Source organism: Nicotiana sylvestris, chromosome 7 (genome assembly GCF_000393655.2).
Source record: "Nicotiana sylvestris chromosome 7, ASM39365v2, whole genome shotgun sequence".
Classification (NCBI taxonomy): domain Eukaryota; kingdom Viridiplantae; phylum Streptophyta; class Magnoliopsida; order Solanales; family Solanaceae; genus Nicotiana; species Nicotiana sylvestris.
This window is the reverse complement of record NC_091063.1, coordinates 121,323,108-121,343,632: the sequence shown is the minus strand read 5'-3', so window position 1 is coordinate 121,343,632 and position 20,525 is coordinate 121,323,108. Positions and strand designations below refer to the sequence as shown.

General features: G+C 40.2%; 1 protein-coding gene across 1 annotated transcript; it reads left to right on the top strand.

The window, feature by feature from the left end:
• Positions 1-303: 303 nt before the first annotated feature.
• On the top strand, positions 304-732 carry LOC138873704 (uncharacterized). The gene has a single exon (XM_070152181.1). It carries the CDS (start codon positions 304-306, stop codon positions 730-732), a length of 429 nt encoding a protein of 142 aa, XP_070008282.1.
• Positions 733-20,525: the final 19,793 nt, after the last annotated feature.

Genomic DNA, 20,525 nt, shown 5'->3' with positions numbered 1-20,525 from the left:
TGACGAAGATTTGAGTAAACATGTCATTGAATTGGGCCCAAAAGCCGTATTTCCAGAAGGGAGAATTCGCCAGGTGTGGAATGAATGTAGATTTCTTGAACCTAAGACTATGGTGCAGGATCTAGCTAGAGGTGAAGTAGACCCCAAGTACATTATTTGGTTCGGTAAAAGGTTCCAAATTCCGGAGAGACCTGCTAGAGAGCACATGTTCAGCAATTCACCAACGACTCACAAGAGCAGTGAGGCTGGTTGGCAAGAGAAGAAGGCTACAGGGCTAAAATAAGCTAGTTGGAAAGGCAAGTCATGGACCTTCAGTTCGAAAATGATTTGCAAGCCGCCACAGATGAGGGAGAAAAGAAAAATTTAACTCAAGAAAATGAAGCCCTCAAAGTTCAAATTCGGAAGATGAAAATAGTTGCTAGAAACCCAGAAAGAAGCCGAGCGGATGAAAGGCTTATAAGCAGTCTGAAAAACAAAGCCCTTGAGTGTCAAGATGACTTAGAAAAGTCTGAGGCCAGTCTAGTAAAAGCCTGGGCTCAATTAGCGGAAAATGCAAAAGGTCGGACACAGTTTGTGCAACAATTGAAGAGAAAGTATGAAGGGACAATCACCAGCCTGAGAAGAAAGGTAACTACTCTTGAGAATGAGGCAGCCAAACAGGCTAAAGACTTCAAAGTTAATAGGGAAGACTATTATAATTTAATGGCTCAGATGGAGGAAGGAATAAAATAGTTGCAAAATCAACACCTTCACGACTCTCATGTATTAGAAGCCAGGAATCAACATATAGGGCGATTGCTTCAAGAAAAAGGCAGAATCCGAGAAAGGATCAGAGCCATTGTTGACTATATTACCGTGAAGTGCCAAGTGTGCGAGGACATGACTCGTACCACCTTTTTCGCCGCAGTGATGACTTTCGTTCGCCAAATAATGAGTGATTTGGAGAGGATGCAAGGGGATCTCGCATATAGGCCCGCGACGAGACCGAATGATGTCCCGCGGGCCCCAAGAGCATTAATGTATTTCTGATTTTCACTTTAGTCTATTTCTGTTGGAGTCAGTCAGTCTATTTTTGAGTATGTATTTTCTTTCTGTCAAAGTCTGTTAGTCGGTTCTTGAGTCTGTATTGTCATCTTGCTATTAGTGTCTGTTGATTTCCTTTTCAAGTCTGTTAGTTTTGAGTCATTGTAATCAAAACATTTTCTTTTTATCAAAAATTTGAAAATCCCAAATATTTTGTTATTTATTATCCCCAGAACTACGCCCGGTCTGATTTATGTAGGGTCATGATACGTAGGCAATCTCCATAGGATTCGACCATAACAAAAAAAGGAAAGAGTAGGAGTGGAGATAAGAGAATGGGAAAGAAAAAGAAAAGCCGGAATGAAGCATGCAACCGTTGCAAAACATGTAGAAATACATTTAACTGTATAGGTGCATCATAACCCCAACGCGCGATTACCTGTCTGTTATTTGTTCCAAACTAACCATTTGCTGATGTTACAACCAGCCCAGGTTTTATAGAAAGGTGGTTTGTTTTGTGGTAGTCTGGCTTCACATCCATACTTCACGAGGTCGAAGGGAAGCGTTGAAATGTCTTCAGAAATGACTCTGCCAATAGTTCCTATTGCGTATGAGAGTCCGATCTCGGGCATCCCAACTTCAGAATAGGCAGTTGCCGAGGAAAATAGGCTACTGCATCTCCGCATGATGGAATTTTGGGATGCGTAGGCAAATGGAAGAGAACCACCAAGTACAATCCCTGGATTTCCCGAGCTTTTTCCCAAGGCAAGTGGGACCTCCAACATCCCCATAAACTACCCAAACACACCACTAGGACACCCAACTATCTCGGCCCATTTTGTGGGAACACCTTCTGAGGTTCGCCCTCAGGTGTTAATGTCCGGTGCAGCCTCAAATATCTTCACCGCTCCACCTTGCTCGGCCACGACACAACCTACACTGCCCAGGCCTGATTTTGACCCCTCAGCTTTCACCTTCCAAACACCCACATTCCCAATGGAACCTCCTCTGTTTCCCACTTATACTTACTCTCAACCACCCCGATATGAATTCACTGTGGGGCAAGAAAAGATCACCAAAACTCCTGAGCAAAAAGAGATTGCGAAGAAGATGAGGAGTATGGAACAAAGTCTCAAAAGCATACAAGGCTTAAGTGGACAGAAAAGTGTATCCTATGTTGACTTATGTATGCTCCCTCATGTGCATCTACCATTGGGATTCAAAACCCCAAAATTTGAGAAGTATGATGGACACGGTGATCCTATTGCTCATCTCAAGAGATATTGCAACCAGCTGCGAGGAGCTGGTGGGAAGGAAGAACTCCTCATGGCCTATTTCAGATAAAGTCTGGTTGGCATCGCATCTGAGTGGTACATGGACCAAGATATATCCCGCTGGCACATCTAGGATGACTTGTCTAGAGATTTCGTCAGGCAGTTCCAGTACAACATTGATATTTCTCCAGATAGGAACTTGTTGACAAACTTGAAGAAGAAATCCTCGGAAAGATTCTGAGAGTACGCAGTTAAATGGAGTGAACAGGCCTCCAGGTTAAAGCCTCCGATGGATGAGGTTGAAATGGTCACAGTTTTCCTCCAAGCTCAAGAGGCTGACTACTTCCAAAATAGGATGTCCGCAATGGGTAAATTGTTCGCTGAAGCCATCAAGATTGGCGAAATGGTTGAAAATGGGTTGAAAATGCGTTGAATTCTAAGCCAATCCGCCATCAGAGCTACCTCCCAAGCCATTCAGGGTGGGTTTGGAGGAGTGGCGAAGGGCAATAAAAAGGAAGAAACATATATGGAAACATCAGGTGCAAGAAAACACCGTACTCCCAGATCCTTTTTCTCAAAAAGGACCCCGTAACACTACTACCCCCACCAAGACGTAGCCTATGCTTCTCAGCCATACCCGGTCATGAATGTTCAACCTTATGTCCGACAACAACAACAAGCCAACCGGAACCAAGCTCCATTTCCTAGAAATTAGCCTCCTTACCAAAACCACTACGACACCCGGCCTCCACAAAATAATTTCCACCCTCGTGAACCACCCAAGAGGCAAAATTTTACACCAATAGGCGAACCCTACTCCAGCCTGTTACCAAAGCTTGTTCAAATGGGTCTGCTACAGCATGTTCCTCAAACTAGGCAAAACCCAACATCACCCGCTTATAGAGTCGGTACTCGTGCGCCTATCACTCAGGGGCAGAAGGGCACGACACGGATGACTGTTGGACTCTGAAGAGAGCCGTGGAAAACTTGATAGAACAAAGGAAGATAGTGCTAAGGGATAAAGATATTCCCAATGTGACTAACAACCCGCTGCCGGCCCACAACAACGGGCCGGTAATCGAAATGATTTGTGAGTACAAAGAATTTGACCCAGCATTGAAGGCCATCATTTCCATCGCTGATGTACAAAAGAAACCAAAAGCTGCCCCGAAGCAAGAAAAAGGGGAGAAAAAGAACAAAACCACCCCTCCAAAGTCAGAAAAGAAAGTTGAAGTGGAAATTGGGGCAATGCCCCCCAAAGATACTGTCCTCTATGTCCCTCGAGGCTGCAAAGAAAAGTAGATGGATTTGAGTCCTCCCAGGAGATTTGAACTGAATAAGACTACCCAAATGTATGTGCCCAAAGGAGCTTATGTGATGCGGGGGCCAATTAATCTACCAAGGCTGAGTGAGCCCGTGGTTATTGGCCGCGCACCACAAAAGCCCATGACGGATCCTACCGCTGTGCCCTAAAATTATAACAAATAAGTGGTGACTTACAAAGGCAAAGAAATCTCGGGAGAAGTTCAAGAAAATAACCCGACAGAAAAGTATTTCAATCTGGAAGAGGTGAACAATGCCACTAGAAAGCGCTTCCCATCTAAGAAGCCCGTGAGTGCCGAAGAAGCGGATGGCTTCTTTCAAAAAATGAAAATGGCAGATTCTGAGGTGATCGACCAGCTTCAAAAATCTCCCGCGCAAGTCTCCTTGTTATCTCTATTGATGAACTCCACCGAACTTCAAAAGGTGTTGATCAGAACCCTTAAAGAAGCATATGTGCCTGTTGAGACATCAGTAGAGCAGTTGGAGAGAATGGCCGAGAGATTTTTCGCAATTAACCAGATCTCCATTAGCAAAAATGACTTGCCCTCAGAAGGGGCCGCACATAACAAAGCCCTGCACCTGACAGTCAAATGCGAAGGGTACTACGTGAAAAGGGTTATGTTGGATGGAGGCTCCGGGGTAGACATTTGCCCACTCTCAACTCTGCAGCGTATGGAAATCGGTACCGAAAGAATCCAACCTAACAACTTCTGTGTATGTGCCTTTGATGGTATCAAAAGGGACACTATTGGAGAGATTGATCTGATTCTGACCATCGGCCCAATAGACTTTGAAGTAACCTTCTAGGTTCTGGACATGGACACATCCCACAACCTTCTTTTGGAGAGGCCGTGGATCCATGCAGCAAGGGCTGTACCCTCTACTCTTCACCAGATGGTGAAATTTGAGCACGAGGATCAAGAGATTGTGGTCCACGGGGAAGATGAGCAATCAATTTATCGGGACCCATCAGTGTTGTGTCTTGAAGTAAGAGAGGGGAGTAAGCACATAGTCTATCAGGACTTTGAAATCGTGGTCGGTGATCAGTGTGAAGAAGGAAAACCTTGTCCTCAACCCTTCCTTTCTAATGCATCAATCATGGTGGCCAAAGAAATGATCAGGCACGACTACAAACCTAGGAAAGGGCTTGGGAAATTGTTGCAAGGAATAGTTGAATCTATCACCCTGACCGCCAGTGAAAAATTATTTGGGGTAGGCTTCCGACCTACTTCAGCTGATGTAAGATGGGCAGATGATAGAAAGAATGATGGTTGGGTCTTGCCTCAGCCAGTGACGCATCTGTACAGAACATTTGTCAAGCCAAAATACAATGAAGAAGAGGAACAGAAGGCCTTTACGGCCGAAGAAATCGAAGAAATCTGTGGGGCCATGAGGAAGATACTGTATGAAGCCCACATGGTTCAACTGGGGGAAGGCTCAAGCACCACTGAGTTACTGTAATGGGACCTAATACCAAACTGCATAATTGGAAGGCTACGCCATTCCCAATCAGGTGGGAGTCCCGGTAGACCTGTCCTGCCACTTTTTCTGTATCACGAGTTATTCTAGGGTGTAACTTGGATGTTTCCTTTAGTTTCCTATCTTTTAATTTCCAATGTAACCCCTGTTATCTTCAAATTCAATGAAATGAAATCAATATTTCATTGTCCATTTCTCTTTATTCTTTCTGATTTGGTTATTTTTCTCTTTTATTTCTTCTTTCAGTTCTAATAATGGGGCTTTAATCACATGACATGTTTGCGGACTTCATGCCTAGATCCAAACACGCTGTCTAACTGTGAAGTAATGAACCAAGAACCGGAATATGATGAAGAAGAGACTTTTAGGGAAATAAATCTAGAATTGGAACGGTTTGAGAATAAACCTAAGCCGAACTTAAATGATACTGAGCCGGTTAATTTGGGTACTTCTGAAGAAATTAGGGAAACCAAGATAAGCATTCACACAAATGAGAAAACCCGGGATGCATTGATCCAACTTTTGTTTGAGTTCAAAGATGTGTTTGTTTGGTCATACGATGACATGCCAGGACTAAGTGTTGATTTGGTGGTTCATAAGTTTCCAACTTACCCCCATTGTCCCCCTGTCCAACAAAAGCAAAGAAAGTTTAAAACCGATATCAGTGACAAGATTAAAGAAGAGGTCACAAAACAGTTGAAAGCAGGGGTGATCAGAGTGGTTTGATACACCATATGGTTAGCCAATGTAGTTCTAGTGCCCAAGAAGGACGGGAAAATTCGAGTATGTGTGGATTACAGAGATTTAAACAAGGCAAGTCCCAAAGATAACTTCCCTTTGCCGAACATCCATATCCTTGTTGATAACTGCGCCAAACATGAGATACAGTCCTTCGTGGATTGTTATGCAGGATATCACCAGGTGTTGATGGATGAAGAAGATGCAGAAAAGACAGCTTTTACCTCACCTTGGGATACATACTGTTACAACATCATGCCATTTGGTCTGAAGAACGCCGGGGCAACCTACATGAGAGCCATGACTACCATTTTTCATGATATGATGCACCAAGAGATAGAGATGTATGTGGACGATGTAATCATCAAATCCAAAACTCAGGACGACCATGTTCGGGACTTAAGAAAATTTTGAGCGGTTGTGCAAATATGATTTGAAGCTGAACCCGGCCAAATATGCATTTGGGGTACCATCCGGTAAACTTTTGGGATTCATAGTCAGTCGGAGGGGCATCGAGTTGGACCCGGCAAAGATAAAGTGTATTCGAGATTTGCCTCCTCCAAGAACCAAGAAAGATGTTATGAGTTTGTTGGGAAGATTGAACTACATCAGCTGATTCATTGCTCAGTTGACATCCACGTGTGAACCCATATTCAAATTGCTGAAGAAAGATGCGACAATAAAATGGACAAATGAGTGCCAAGAGGCTTTTGATAAAATCAAAAAATATCTGTCAAATTCGCCGGTATTAGTCCCACCTGAGCCAGAGAGGCCTCTGTTCTTGTATCTGACAGTCTTGGAAAATTCTTTCGATTGTGTCCTCGGGAAACATGATTTGACCGGAAAGAAAGAGCAAGCCATTTACTATTTGAGAAAGAAGTTCACCAGTTATGAAGCCAAGTACACTTTATTGGAAAGAACTTATTGCGCCTTAACTTGGGTTGCTCAGAAGCTGAGGCATTATTTGCAAGCTTACACCACTTACCTCATAACCAGGTTGGATCCTTTAAAATACATATTTCAAAAGCCAATGCCCACTGGGAGATTAGCAAAGTGGCAGATCTTGCTCACGGAGTTTGACATAGTCTACATCACTCGCACGACAATGAAAGCCCAGGTGTTAGCAGATCATTTGGCTGATAACCCAGTTGATGATGAATACCAACCTTTGAGCACTTACTTCCCAGATGAAGAGGTAAATTCAGTTGAGGCAATAACTGAAGACACCCATGCTTGGAAAATGTTCTTTGATGGGGCGGTAAATGCAAAAGGTGTTGGAATTGGGGCGATCTTGATCTCACCCACCGGCCAGCATTATCCATCCACAGCCCGGCTTCGGTTTTTCTGCACAAACAACACCGCCGAGTATGAAGCCTGCATTATGGGTATGAACATGGCAATTGACCAAGATGTCGAAGAGTTGTTAATCATGGGAGACTCGGATCTGATTATCCGACAAGCTCAAGGAGAATGGGAAACCCGAGATGTCAAGCTCATTCCTTATAGAAAACATGTGGAAGATCTTGGCAAGCGATTCAAGTTAATAAAGTTCAAGTACATCCCTCGTTGCCATAATGAACTGGCCGATGCGCTTGTTACTTTGGCCTCGATGCTTCCATACCCAGGCAATACCCATATTGATCCCTTGGAAATCCAAATCAGGGAAAGGCATGGCTACTGTAATATAGTTGAGGTTGAGCCAAATGTTCAGCCATAGTATCATGACATCAAAAGATTTTTGAAAACTAAAGAATACCCGAGCAAGCCAGTGGGGACCAAAAGAGAAACATTAGATGGCATGCAAATGGTTTCTTTTTGAGTGGTGATGTCTTGTACAAAAGGACCCCGGACCTCAACTTGTTAAGATGTGTTGACGCCGAAGAGGCTGGAAGAATCATGTATGTAGTACACGCAGGAGTGTGCGGACCCCACATGAACGGGTACGTTTTGGCAAAGAAAATCCTCCGAGCGGGCTATTATTGGATGACCATGGAGAAAGACTATTTTAGTTTTGTTTGGAAGTGTCATCAGTGTCAGGTGCACGGGGATTTGATTCATGCACCGCCCACAAAACTGCATCCTATGTCAGCACCTTGGCCATTCGTCTCCTGGGGCATGGACGTCATTGGGCCAATCGAGCCAAAAACCTCAAATGGGCATAGATTCATATTGGTCGCCATCGATTATTTTACTAAATGAGTTGAAGCAATCACTTAAATCTGTCACCAAGAAAGCTGTGGTATACTTCGTGCACTATAACCTCATCTGTCGTTTTGGTATTCCTGCAATTATCATTACAGATAATGCTGCAAATTTGAATAGTTATTTGATGAGAGAGATATGCGAACAGTTCAAGATAACACATCGGAACTCTACTCCTTATCGTCCCAAAACCAATGGTGCCGTTGAAGCAACAAATAAGAACATCAAAAAGATTTTGAGAAAGACGATTCAAAGTTCCAGATAGTGGCATGAAAAGTTGCCTTTTGCATTGTTGGGGTATCGCACTACTGTGAGAACGTCGGTCGGAGCAACCCCGTACCTTTTGGTTTACGACACTGAAGCCGTAATACCCACAGAAGTTGAAATCCCTTCTCTTCGGATCATTGTGGAAGCTGAAATTGAAGACAATAAGTGGGTCAAAGCCCGCCTGGAGCAGTTAACCCTGATTGATGAGAAGCGAATGGCCACAGTCTGCCACGGTCAGTTTTACCAACAAAGAATGGCCCGTGCTTACAACAAGAAAGTGCGGCCTAGAAATTTTGAAGTGGGGCAACTCGTTCTAAGACGTATTCTTCCCCATCATCAGGAAGAAAAAAGGAAATTTGCTCCCAATTGGAAAGGCCCATACATGATAAGAAAGATATTGCCTAGAGGGGCATTGTACTTGGGAGATATCGAAGGAAATGATCCCGAGGCTACTGTGAACGCAGACGCGGTAAAAAGGTACTATGTCTAGTCCTTCTGCAGCAATATCACTATCCGATTGGGATGACGAAGGCTTTCATTCTCGCTACCCCAAGCACTCCAATCCTTTTGCTAACCCTTTGAGCCGGTTACTTTTCTTTCATTACCCTCTTTGGAACTCGAAAAAAAAAGAAAAAAATAACAACAACAACAACAACAAAAGCAAAATGTTTTCCTGAACTACGTTCGACTTGATTCCGAAAGGATACGTAGTCAGCCTCTCTCTGGGGTTCAGTCACACCAAAATAAAAATTCAAAGTTCCCCAAAAAGTGAAACTAGGGCAGATTTTATAATGGTTCGGCGATGATCCTGCCTGAACGGTTCCAAAGTTGTAATTCAATCCAAATTCCTTTACCCCAAACCTTGTTCAAGTCCTTCCGATCAATCGGCGAAAGGTTTTCAAAATCGAGAACGCAGTTGTTTGGATCCGATGCAATCAAAACGAGAGAAATAAAATGAGAGAGACTTATTGGTGAAAAGTCACACGGGCACCATGAGGCAATGGTAAGTAGAGAAATGAAAAATGAGAGAGTTTTGTTAGTGAAAACTCGTAAAGAGCACTATAAGGCGACAGTGAGAAGAGAAATGAGAGAGGTCAATTGGCAAAAACCCGCAGAGGGCGCCGTTGATCGAAAAGAAGAAACCCCTCACCACCATAGGTATTGAAAGAGTCCTGGCAAGGTTTCTCGGTTTAAAAATATGGGTCGCAATGGGTATGTGAGAAGTTGGATAGTTATGCGGATCGGGTATCCAGTCCAAGAAGTATGTCATGTTTATTGAAGTCTGCATGCACCCCAGATAAGTCCTTCTTTCCTACCTGAAAGGGAAACTTCTCCTAAAATTCATTTTCTTGTCCTTTGTTTACTTTTCCTTGAATTCCTTTCGGTCTAACTCTGTTCCGAAACTAATACAAAGAAAAGGTGGTAAGACCGGCTCTATAGGGTTCTGCCTAACAAAAGCTAAAGAAAAGCACCCAGCCTCAGCGGGTGCATCAAGTCGATCCCGACTGGCCATGTTGGCTGATGCTCTGACACCAAAGTTATTGAAAATGAAAAGAAATCCAAAGTCAAAAGCCCCTAGAGGCAAAATAAAGTGAAAGGGCCAAAAAACCCATACAGGCGAGCTATCATGAGAAATCTAGAAAAGTTGAGTTCCTCGATTTTAGGAGAGAGATCAATCTTCAGAAAAGCCAGCAAGCAGCGGAGGTTCTCACCAAAAGAGTTAAGCCGAGATCGAGAGATCAAAACAATCAAGGCCACAAAACCAACCACCGTTTCAAACTAATAATTGTTCTTTGTTTAAAATTGAAACAGGTGCAGCCCAAGGCAACCGTGCAAAAGCAGGTGCAGCCGAAAGAAAAGCTGCGCAAAAGCTAGAAATAGTTTCGCAGTAACAATCAACCCAAAAGGGAGGTTTTCCTCCAAAATTCTTTCCCGCATTTTATCAAAATGATGGTTCAGTATCCCCGATCTCAATGTTTTACGCCTCTGCCAACATTAGGGCTCCAATCCCTAAGTTGAGATTTTTAGACATAGGGCCTCCATTCCCTAGTCGCTTGTTACCAATATTTAGGGCGCCTCCATTCCCTAGTCGCCTTTTTACAAATATTAGGGCTCCAATCCCTAAGTTGAGATTTTAGACTTAGTGCCTCCATTCCCTAGTCGCCTTTTTTCCAGCATTAGGGCTCCAATCCCTGAGTTGAGATTTTAGACATAGGGCCTCCACTCCCTAGTCGCCTTTTTGCCAACATTAGGGCTCCAATCCCTAAGTTGATATTTTAGACATAGGGCCTCCATTCTCTAGTCGCCTTTTTACTAACATTAGGGCCCCAATCCCTGAGTTGATGCTTTTTAAACATAGGGCCCCATTCCCTAGTCGCCTTTTTGCCAACATTAGGGCTCCAATCCCTGAGTTGTACCTTTTAGACATAGGGCCTCCATTCCCTAGTCGCCTTTTGCCAACATTAGGGCTCCAATCCTTGAGTTGATGCTTTTTAGACATAGGGCCTCTATTCTCTAGTCGCCTTTTGCCAACATTAGGGCTTCAATACCTGATTTGATGCTTTTTAGACATAGGGCCTCCATTCCCTAGTCGCCTTTTTACAAACATTAGGGCTCCAATTCCTAAGTTAAGATTTTAGACATATGGCCTCCATTCCCTAGTCGCTTTTTTTCCAGCATTAGGGCTCCAATCCCTGAGTTGAGATTTTAGACATAGGGCCTCCACTCCCTAGTCGCCTTTTTGCCAATATTAGGTATCCAATCCCTAAGTTGAGATTTTAGACATAGGGCCTCCATTCCCTAGTCGCCTTTTGCCAATATTAGGGCTCCAATCCCTGAGTTGAGCCTTTTAGACATAGGTCCTCCATTCCCTAGTCGCCTTTTGCCAACTTTAGGGCTCCAATCCCTGAGTTGATGCTTTTTAGACATAGGGCCTCCATTCCCTAGTTGCCTTTTGCCAACATTAGGGCTCCAATCCCTGAGTTGATGCTTTTTAGACATAGGACCTCCATTTGATGCTTTTTAGACATAGGACCTCCATTCCCTAGTCGCCTTTTGCCAACATTAGGGCTACAATCCCTGAGTTGATGTTTTTAGACATAGGGCCTCCATTCCCTAGTCGCCTTTTTCCAACATTAGGGCTCCAATCCCTGAGTTGAGCTTTTTAAACATAGGGCCTCCATTCCCTAGTCGCTTTTGCCAACATTGGGGCTCCAATCCCTAAGTTGAGATTTTTAGATATAGAGCTCCATTCCCCAATCTTTCCTCCTAAGGACACACGATCCTTACTTTATTGCTTTCAATAGAGAAATAATGTAGGTTTTAGATACAAATAACTCATGAAATTTTCCTAGTAAAAACTGGGGCAGAAAATTTTTATTTGTTTGTCTATTTTGGTGTCTGAGAAGGTTTGACCTCGAGGCGCAGGATTCGAGATGACCAAAAGAATGAGTCTCAATTCAGAACAAAGAAAGGAAGAAAAAAACAAAAATAAAGAAGTGAACTCAAAGGTTGAAACGGAGAAGGATGCGGACTGCTCAAGATATGATTGAAGTCGCAAGCTTCGCATGTCCCGCCTTGATCTAAAGCTGAAGAATGAACCAGCAGTTGCAGCTGACGAGCATCAATATTCAAATCGGAGTCTGCAACAAGACCTAGCCAAGACTCACGATCAAGCTTCAAGAGATTTATAAATAGGAATCTTGTAACTCGTAGTTGATAGGTTTAGCTAGCTTATATTTTGATTTTCCTTTTGGTGTAATAATTGGGTCATCAAGCAGTAGCAGCAGCAACAGTAAAATCACAACTTCCCGGTAGTCCCAGCTATCAAAACTTCCAGAACTACACTGACCTGATTCGTTTATAGCCAAGGATATGTAGGCAACCTTTGAAGTAAGGTTCGGTCAGACTCTTTTCAAAAATACTTCTCATGGAGTGTCAAATGGGCAAATCCCTTGTGATTGCTCATTTTATCTTTGCCCAAAAACCCTTCGTGTCTCCGAGCAAAGAGGGGCAGCTGTAAGCACGTGATTTTTGCCCTATATGAAATAATCCTATAAAAATCCAAAGAAAATATATTTTGTTAATTATTTACCATTTTAGGAATTTTGTAGAATTTTATTTAATTGTTTGCAATTTTGTGCACGTTTAAGTTTTATTTAAATCATGAAAAATACCAAAATATCATGCATTGCATTTAGGATTTAATTTTACATTTTTAGATTAATTGGTAAATTAGTGTTTTAAAAAAATTAAAAAAAGTCATGAAAAATAACTAATTTTTGCATTTTTAATTTTGAGTTTCAAATTTTGGTAGTTTTCCTTTTAGTTTGGTATTTAATTATTTGTGGTAATTGTTATTTAGAGTTAACTAATTTAATTTAGTAGGATCCAAGCCCAAATTGATTAACCTGTCCACACTCGGTTAAAACCAGCCCAGATCCATCCCTTACCCGGTCCAAACCCTTTAGCGACCCAAACGACGTCTTTTCAATTGCCCTTTGATCAGGACCATCGATCTTACTTGATCGGACGGTCCGTAACTAAGCCCTATTTTATATAAAACTATCTGATTGAACCCCTCTACCCCCTAACTCATCTCCCTCGTCTCTTTCATCTTCAGAGACACCCAAGCCTAACCCTAATCCGCCGCCCTAAAATCCTCGCCATCTCCGGTGGCGGCGCCGGTCCCAATCAATCCCAAATCTATACCACAGACTCCCCTTCACCTCCCCGTTCTGGATCCTCACTTCTTTTCCTTCGAATCTGTCCAGAACTCGTCGAATCTTGAATCTGAGTTCAAGCCCTAAAAGCTTAAAATTGAACATGTGCATGTAAGGCTACTCCTCCGAATTCCCTGTTTGTTCAAGGCTGTTTTATCACAAAATATTGACGTTCTCTTGTTCTTGACTAAGAACAAGCGACTGACATTGTTTTGGGCTAAATCAAAATATTAGTCTCGATTGCAAGCTTAATCGGTGAGTTTTTCTTTATCCTTTTTGTCCGTCCTTGTTGTTTCACCTCTTATTCTGCTTCTTTTCTTCTCCGTGTATTCTGGTTGGTCTGTCTTCTGACTGAAATTGTGATTAGTTTCGAGCCTAGGTCTTTCCTTTAGGTTAATTTGTTTGGTCGTATTTATTTCCGTTCATTTGTTAGTTTTTCTTTTCAATCTTTAAAAGCTACGCTGGATTTTGTATGTTCACTCGTTTAGTTTTAGGTTCAAACTTCTGACTTTGCCTTGTTATTTTAGTATCGTAGTTTAGTTTAATTATGTTTATTTCAATTGGTTAACTTAGTCAATTCCGTATTAATCAGTCAATTAGTGTAGGTTTTAGTTTTCGAAATCCTTTAAGTATTTTCCTTCTGTTGTTACTGATTCGATTTAGTTTATCTTTGCTGCTTGGGCTTTGAGGCTAGTTTAGACTTCACCTCAAGGGGTTTGTTTGGTTTCTTAGGTCGGATCTGAGTCCAGGTCTGGTTGAGCTATTGGGTCAATTTGACCTATTTGGTTTCCTAAGGTAAAAATAGGGATCCTAAGGGGTAGTTTAGGAATTTAGGTAAGGAAATCTTTAGTAACTGATTTAGGAAGCTGCCTAGAAGGTGGGGAATTGGGACCTGTTTTGGAAAAACTAATTTTAAACTAAGGATTTAATAGCAAAAATGAAAATTTGAAAAAGGGTAAAGGGCAATTAACTTGACACATTTCTGCTGCCCTAAAGCTCCCTATAGAGGGCATTGTTTTTTCACTCTCAAGTCAGATTTTGGGGAGAATGAAAAACACAGAAAATTTATGCAAACGGCTGAGTCTCTTTGAAACTTTAAAACACTGAAATTTGTTGAAAATTTTGCTTTTGGTTTCTGGATCTTTGTTTCCTTTTTGGTTCATTAGAGTTTCTGAAATTTACAAGTCAAGCATCTGGGTTTCAAATTGGTTGAGTTGGTTTGAAAGTTTGCTTGATTTACTGATTTGGCACTGTTACATTGTTGCTGCTTTACTGCTGCTATTCCTTCTTAAGCTCTAAGCTTATTTCCTCTGTTATCTTGCTGTATTCAGGTACATATTCCTGGACTTTACTGAATTTGAAGCTCGACTTGAAGTATAGAATGGAAATGGAGTCTAAAGCATGGCCTCAATCCATCTGTTTATGATTTAGTTTTATGTTCTGCATTACATCGCGTTTATTGCTTGATTCGTTGAATCTTCTAGCTAATTTCTAGTTTCGATAGTTGAACTCTTAGCATTGTACTTAATTTTGGACTGTTATGGTCTGGATATACTTAGGTGAATAACATCTAAGTCGTATGGTGGTGTTTTGTTCTTGATCAATTTCTATGGTTTTGTTTGTTCTGGTTTGGATTTTTGAATAATTTCAGGTTCATTGTCTGCTTTGTAAGTGTCATAGGCAAAGTTTTGGAGGCCTTTACTGTTTAGATATTTTGTTGAAATTGTTAATGAGGAACCTTAAATCAGTTTTCTAGGCCTCATTTGGTTCTTTCTGTATTAAAATTAGCAAAAATATTTTACTTTCAATGCCTGGAGTCGGATAGCTTTAAGTCCATGTTAATAATTGAAGTTGTTCTGAAATTATGATCAATCTTTACTGAAAATTTGAATTCGTAACCTTAATTGATGAAATAGTCTGGGTATGAGTTGTTTTCACAACTAAGAATTGTCTCTTCATTATGTAATGTATGTTGGCATCAAAAGTGTGTTTCCTATCTATCAAGGATCGTTGATATTCGCATTTGTTCTCAAGTGTTAATGCTAAATCACTGAACTGGGCTATTAGCACTGGCCCAGTTGTGCCAAATTTCTCCCTCGGTAGTCGGATGCATGATCTGGGCTTCATGTTAAGCCCCGTTGTGTTCTCATGCTTGTAATGCGACTGGCAATTGGCCATTGGGCCTATAGCCATCCGAGGCCCCCTTTCAACTACTAAACTTTGGTTTTGTTTATTGTTAGTTACTGGTTATCGAGATGAGCTTAAACATTTGATTCGAATAAATTAGATATTCTCTCAGTCTTTTAATCAATTAGCTAGGTCCTTTAGCTAGTTGAGGTGTGCCATATTAGATAACACCAATAGCTTATGGCTCTCGTGATTAAAAATAAGAAATCTTTTAAAACAATTAGATTGGAGGCGTGCCATATTAAGATATAGTTACGTCCCTCAAAAGCTTTAGTTTGAATTCCTTTAAAATTGGATCGAGGTGAGCCGCGCCAAATAAAATTTCAAAATGCATGGACCTCATGTAATTAATTTTTAAAATCCTTAGAATCCGAGGCGTGCCATTTAGCAAATTTCCATGGCCCTCGCAAAGTTAACAACGCGTAGTTGCTTTAGGAGCGTTATTTTAATAATATTACTTTCTTAAATTTGGGTGCGTATTTCATGTGACCCAATTCCAAATCTCAACAACGTTGAATAAGATGTGTTTCAGATTGCGGGTGCATTTCATGTGGCGTGGTCCAAAGACGTGTTTTAGATGACGTTGAAATCTTCCTTAAAATAATTGAAAGTGGTTAACAAGTTAAAAATGCACCGTAGGTTAAAACATGTATTAAAATTGGATAATAGGCCAATTGTAATAGTTTAAGCGACTGTGCTAGAACCACAGAATCCGGGGGTGCCTAATACCTTCCCTCGGGTTAACAAAATTCCTTACTTAGAATTTCTGGTTCGCAGACTTCAAAAAGAAAGTCGAAATTTTCCTCGATTTGGGATTTTAAAATAAACCGGTGACTTGGGACACCAGAAAGCAGACCATCCCAAGCGACGACTCTAAATAAAAATAAATAAATAACCCTATTTCGAATAATGTCACTTTAATTGGAAAAACTCCCAATATATACCTTCGGGTGTGTAAAAAGGAGGTGTGACAATATCTATGTGAGAATGTAGAATTTAGAATGACCTGTAGGCATAGTATCGACGTGAGAATGCAGAATTCAGAATGTCCTATAGGCATGGTATCTACCCCTTTGCATACATAGTTACCCGCACTTTTCACTAGTCATCCCCAAGAGTTTATTACAAATTATTACAGCCCGGAATAAAGTAAAAAATATATCAAAAAAATAAAAGTACAACCAAAGGAGAGCCTGATTCAAACTTCATGTCTGAAATATGAGGTAAATCAACTCCAAGATATCATGATCCAAAGCCTTTCTCCCATTTGAATGTGTCAAAGTTCCCTAAGACCCTCAATGGGACTCCGGGCAATGCTCATACCCAAATGTATTATCAGATTAGGACAAGTGCAGTGTGGAAGGGCCAGCCCTCAAGTGTCCAAGTTTAGAGGATGCTCAAAGGGTCCCAAGGCAAGGCTCACAAGAGGGGGGCAGAACTTAAAGACTAAGAGAGGGTGCAAGTGCAGAAACAGAATTCTGAAAGGGAAAAGGGAGAGGGAAACAACTACAAATAAGTACACATAGGGAAATAGGGAATAGGGAGATTGTAAAGAGCCTATTGCTTATGCAAGGGCATGCTTCAAGCATGCTCAGCAATGGAGGATGCTAGCATACTCTAAAACCTGCCAGAACACACTATTTAGAGGCTAGGATCCCAAGGGATCGACTTTGATTCATGGACAATGACTTGTAGTATTGCCATTCCTCAAACCATAGCTTAAACATATAGGGGGCAGGGGTTTGAGATTCATAATAGAGCAGGCAAAAAGAAATCAATACGCTAGAGCAAGTGTTGAACTATACAGAAGTAATAAGTAGACAGGGATACAAAAAGTAATAAATAAACACATTGTTGTGGTGTTCGAAGCCTTAAATCACGACATACTAGTTTCAAAGAAGTAAATAGAGAAAAACAGGCAGTAGGTCTTGTAAACAGGCCACAATTCAAGCAACAAGAGAGAATACTTTGAGTGTAAGTATAAGTTCAGAAAGACTACGAGTGATGGATTTATCCCCTTGTGTCAATGAAAGAGTTGATAGTTATAGTGTGAATAAACAGGCAGAAATAAGGTAATAAAACAATTAAGGAACTGGTTATCAATTAAAAATCAATCAATACAAGACTTCCTTTAATTAAGGAATTCAGATTCAAACGGTAAAACTATTTAAGAAAAGAAATCAAATAAATATCTTGTGCAAAGTAGGCAATTAGGGGTGAATACATAGGAGTTTTAATTAAGGGAAGAATTTTGAAATACACGGCTAAAACAAATAAGGTAAGGGTCAATCAGTATACAATAAATCAAGGGGTCAAAGGTTTGAAATTACTGGCTCATGAATGGGCTAAGGAAAGTTTTCAACTAAAATCAAGTAACAGGGAAATCAGCAAACAAGGAAAGAAATCAATCAAACTTATATAAGGGAAGTCTGAAATCAATCAAAATTGAAAGCCATTTTTAGAGGGAAGTTCAACACATATAAAGAGCACACAAATATGCTAGGTTGAATTTAGAGCAAAGAAAACGTCATGCCATTGCAAAATCAGTAGGTAGTCATATAGGTTAGAAGAGATAGTATCAAATAGTATACAAAGGGTCCAGTATAAGGACCTTAGAAGAGTTTTAGTAGAAAAATCAGAATCGCTTAAAGAAATAGAGATTTCAAGACTCAGTTAACAAATTCAGAAAACTCGAAATAAGTCCAAAAGAGTTATGTTTTCTGAAATCAAACAAGTTCAAAGATGAAGACCAAGCAAATCACATAGCCAAGGGTCTCAAAACTCGGATGAACACCCAATTTAGGGTTCTTGCCATTAACCGAGTGCAGAGACGAAAGGGCAAGCGATTAATGGAAAAGATACTAATTGAAACAGATTCAAAGGTCTCAGAAAGGAACTGAGACCGTTAACATGCTCTTTTAGTAGTAGGAACTCATGATAGGCATAGTAAAAGAACAACATGCGAAACCAATAGAAGAACTAGTAGAAGAACCAAATAAGAACATGGTGAAAAAAAAAAGAGAAAAAATTTAACAGAACACAGTAGGAGAAAACAAGGTAGACAAAACACACGAAGAACATAGTAGAAGCAACATAGTGGAAGAAACACACAAAGAAAAAGAAAATAAGAGAAACATGCAAGAGAAAAAAGAAAATCAGAGAAACATAACTCAAAAACCCTAGATCGGAAGAAATAAAGGTTTTGAAAGCATAGTCTTAAAAGAAATGTCAAGAAATCATTTTAAAAGTTTAGGGAAAACATTGATCTAGAACAAATCTAAGGAAATCAGAAGAACCTCAAAAGCTAGGGTTTCAGAGGAACCCAAATGGTGAGAAAGACTTGGATCGTCGTTGATCTAAGCAAGAGGAGTCGAGGCCAGGCTTGAACAGACATGGCTTGCCGGTGATGGCCCTAGAACTTGAAACCCACAAAGATCTGGACCCCGTTCTTTCGTGGTCAGGTCATGAGATTTCAGTAACCAAGCGTGGAGGAGCCATAGAAGGCTGGTGAGTGGTGAAACCACCATGGATTCAGGCCAGGAGGTGGCCAGAGAAGGCGAGTGAAGCTCATCAGAGCGGAGGGGGAGGGGAAAGGTTCTAGAGAGAACCAGATATATATATATATATATATATATATATATATATATATATAGAGAGAGAGAGAGAAGAGAGTTGGTTGAGTGAGGAATGAGAGGGGTTTGGGGGGTCGTTTAGGTTTAATTTAGTAAGAGTGAATCTGGGCCGTTGATCAATTTTGATCAACGACCTAGATTTAATCCGGTTTGGGTCGAGTAGATTTAGGGATTGGGATTGGATCTTTGGGCTGGTTTAATTAGGGGTTCAAATAGCCATTTTTCCGTCATTTATTTTATAAAAAATATTAAAATGATCTCCAGAAATAAATTGAAAGCACTAAAATGATTAATAATACATAATTATCAAATTTAAAATACTGAAGTTAATTTTATAAATATAAATACAATTAAATCTTAAAATAGGTCAATATTGCAATTATATGCAAATTAGATTTAAAAATAACAAATAAATTTGTAAAAATATAAAAAAAAAATTACGTTAGCTATATTTTAGTATAAATATGAGAATCCAATAAATGAATCACCAAAATGATAATTTTGAGAATAATTATTGGATTTTTCTTGCTAAAATAAGGCAATAAATTGATTTAAAAATTCTTAAAAATTAAGAAAAAAATATTAAAACCTTAGGTATCAACACACATCACGGCTCGTTGCTAGCAATTACATGATTCTTTCTACTTATAGCTATGTAATATTCATAGCTTGTAAGGCTACTCGTTACACACACACACACACATACACACACACACACATATATATATATATATATATATATATATATATATATATATTCATTCATTAATACGTTACAAGAGTTGTGGGATTTATGCTCTATCAACTTATTTTCTTATTGCTAAGCTTATCATATTCTTTAGTTTACGACTCCTTAGGTAACGTATATCATCTCTTAACATCACCCTCATATATAATCAACCTTACCTAACTTGAGAGAAACATAACTACCTTTATGGGTCTTTATCAATTTTGTGAACACAAACATGTAAGTATTGGAGGTCATGTAATTCTTTAGGTCGAATCATTCTTATCTTTATGCAAACTATACATTATACTACCTGCTGAACTATTCGTGTATAGCTATCCCTCATTATATGAACACTATATTTCTTCTGATTCATTAGATCATTCATGTGTAATGTTTAATTAACATCTAAATGTTTGGTTACATATAAAAGAAAGGACCTTTAGGAAGGGTCTATTTACTCCTTAAGAATACATGGAGCTTCAATCAACACAATCCATTTCAACATTCATATAATTATACTCGTGAATGAATTACCTTAATCGTCGGTATAGTACGTATACAAAGTCTCGTCCCCTTGAATTTCTTATAAGGGCAACATAACTTATGGAATCATGCCAAAGAAAAGAAAGGAAGACCTTACATACCTCATAATATCTAGTCCAATCCTCAAGCTAACTTAACCTGTAGCACCTTTGTCTACAAGCAATGAACAATACTGTCATCATAATACCAATGCCATAACTTACCGTATTTGAATGACACACTTTATTGTACGATAAAATGGACAAATCATCCCCTATTTATATAGCTTCCCACAAGTTACAACAACCAACAATAGCCCAAACAACATCAATAAATACTCATAATAAGCTTTTCAATACAGTTTAACAATCGCAACGAGCGGCAAGCTCGGTTTGTGACTAAGTAGCTATAGTTTTAAACCCCTTCC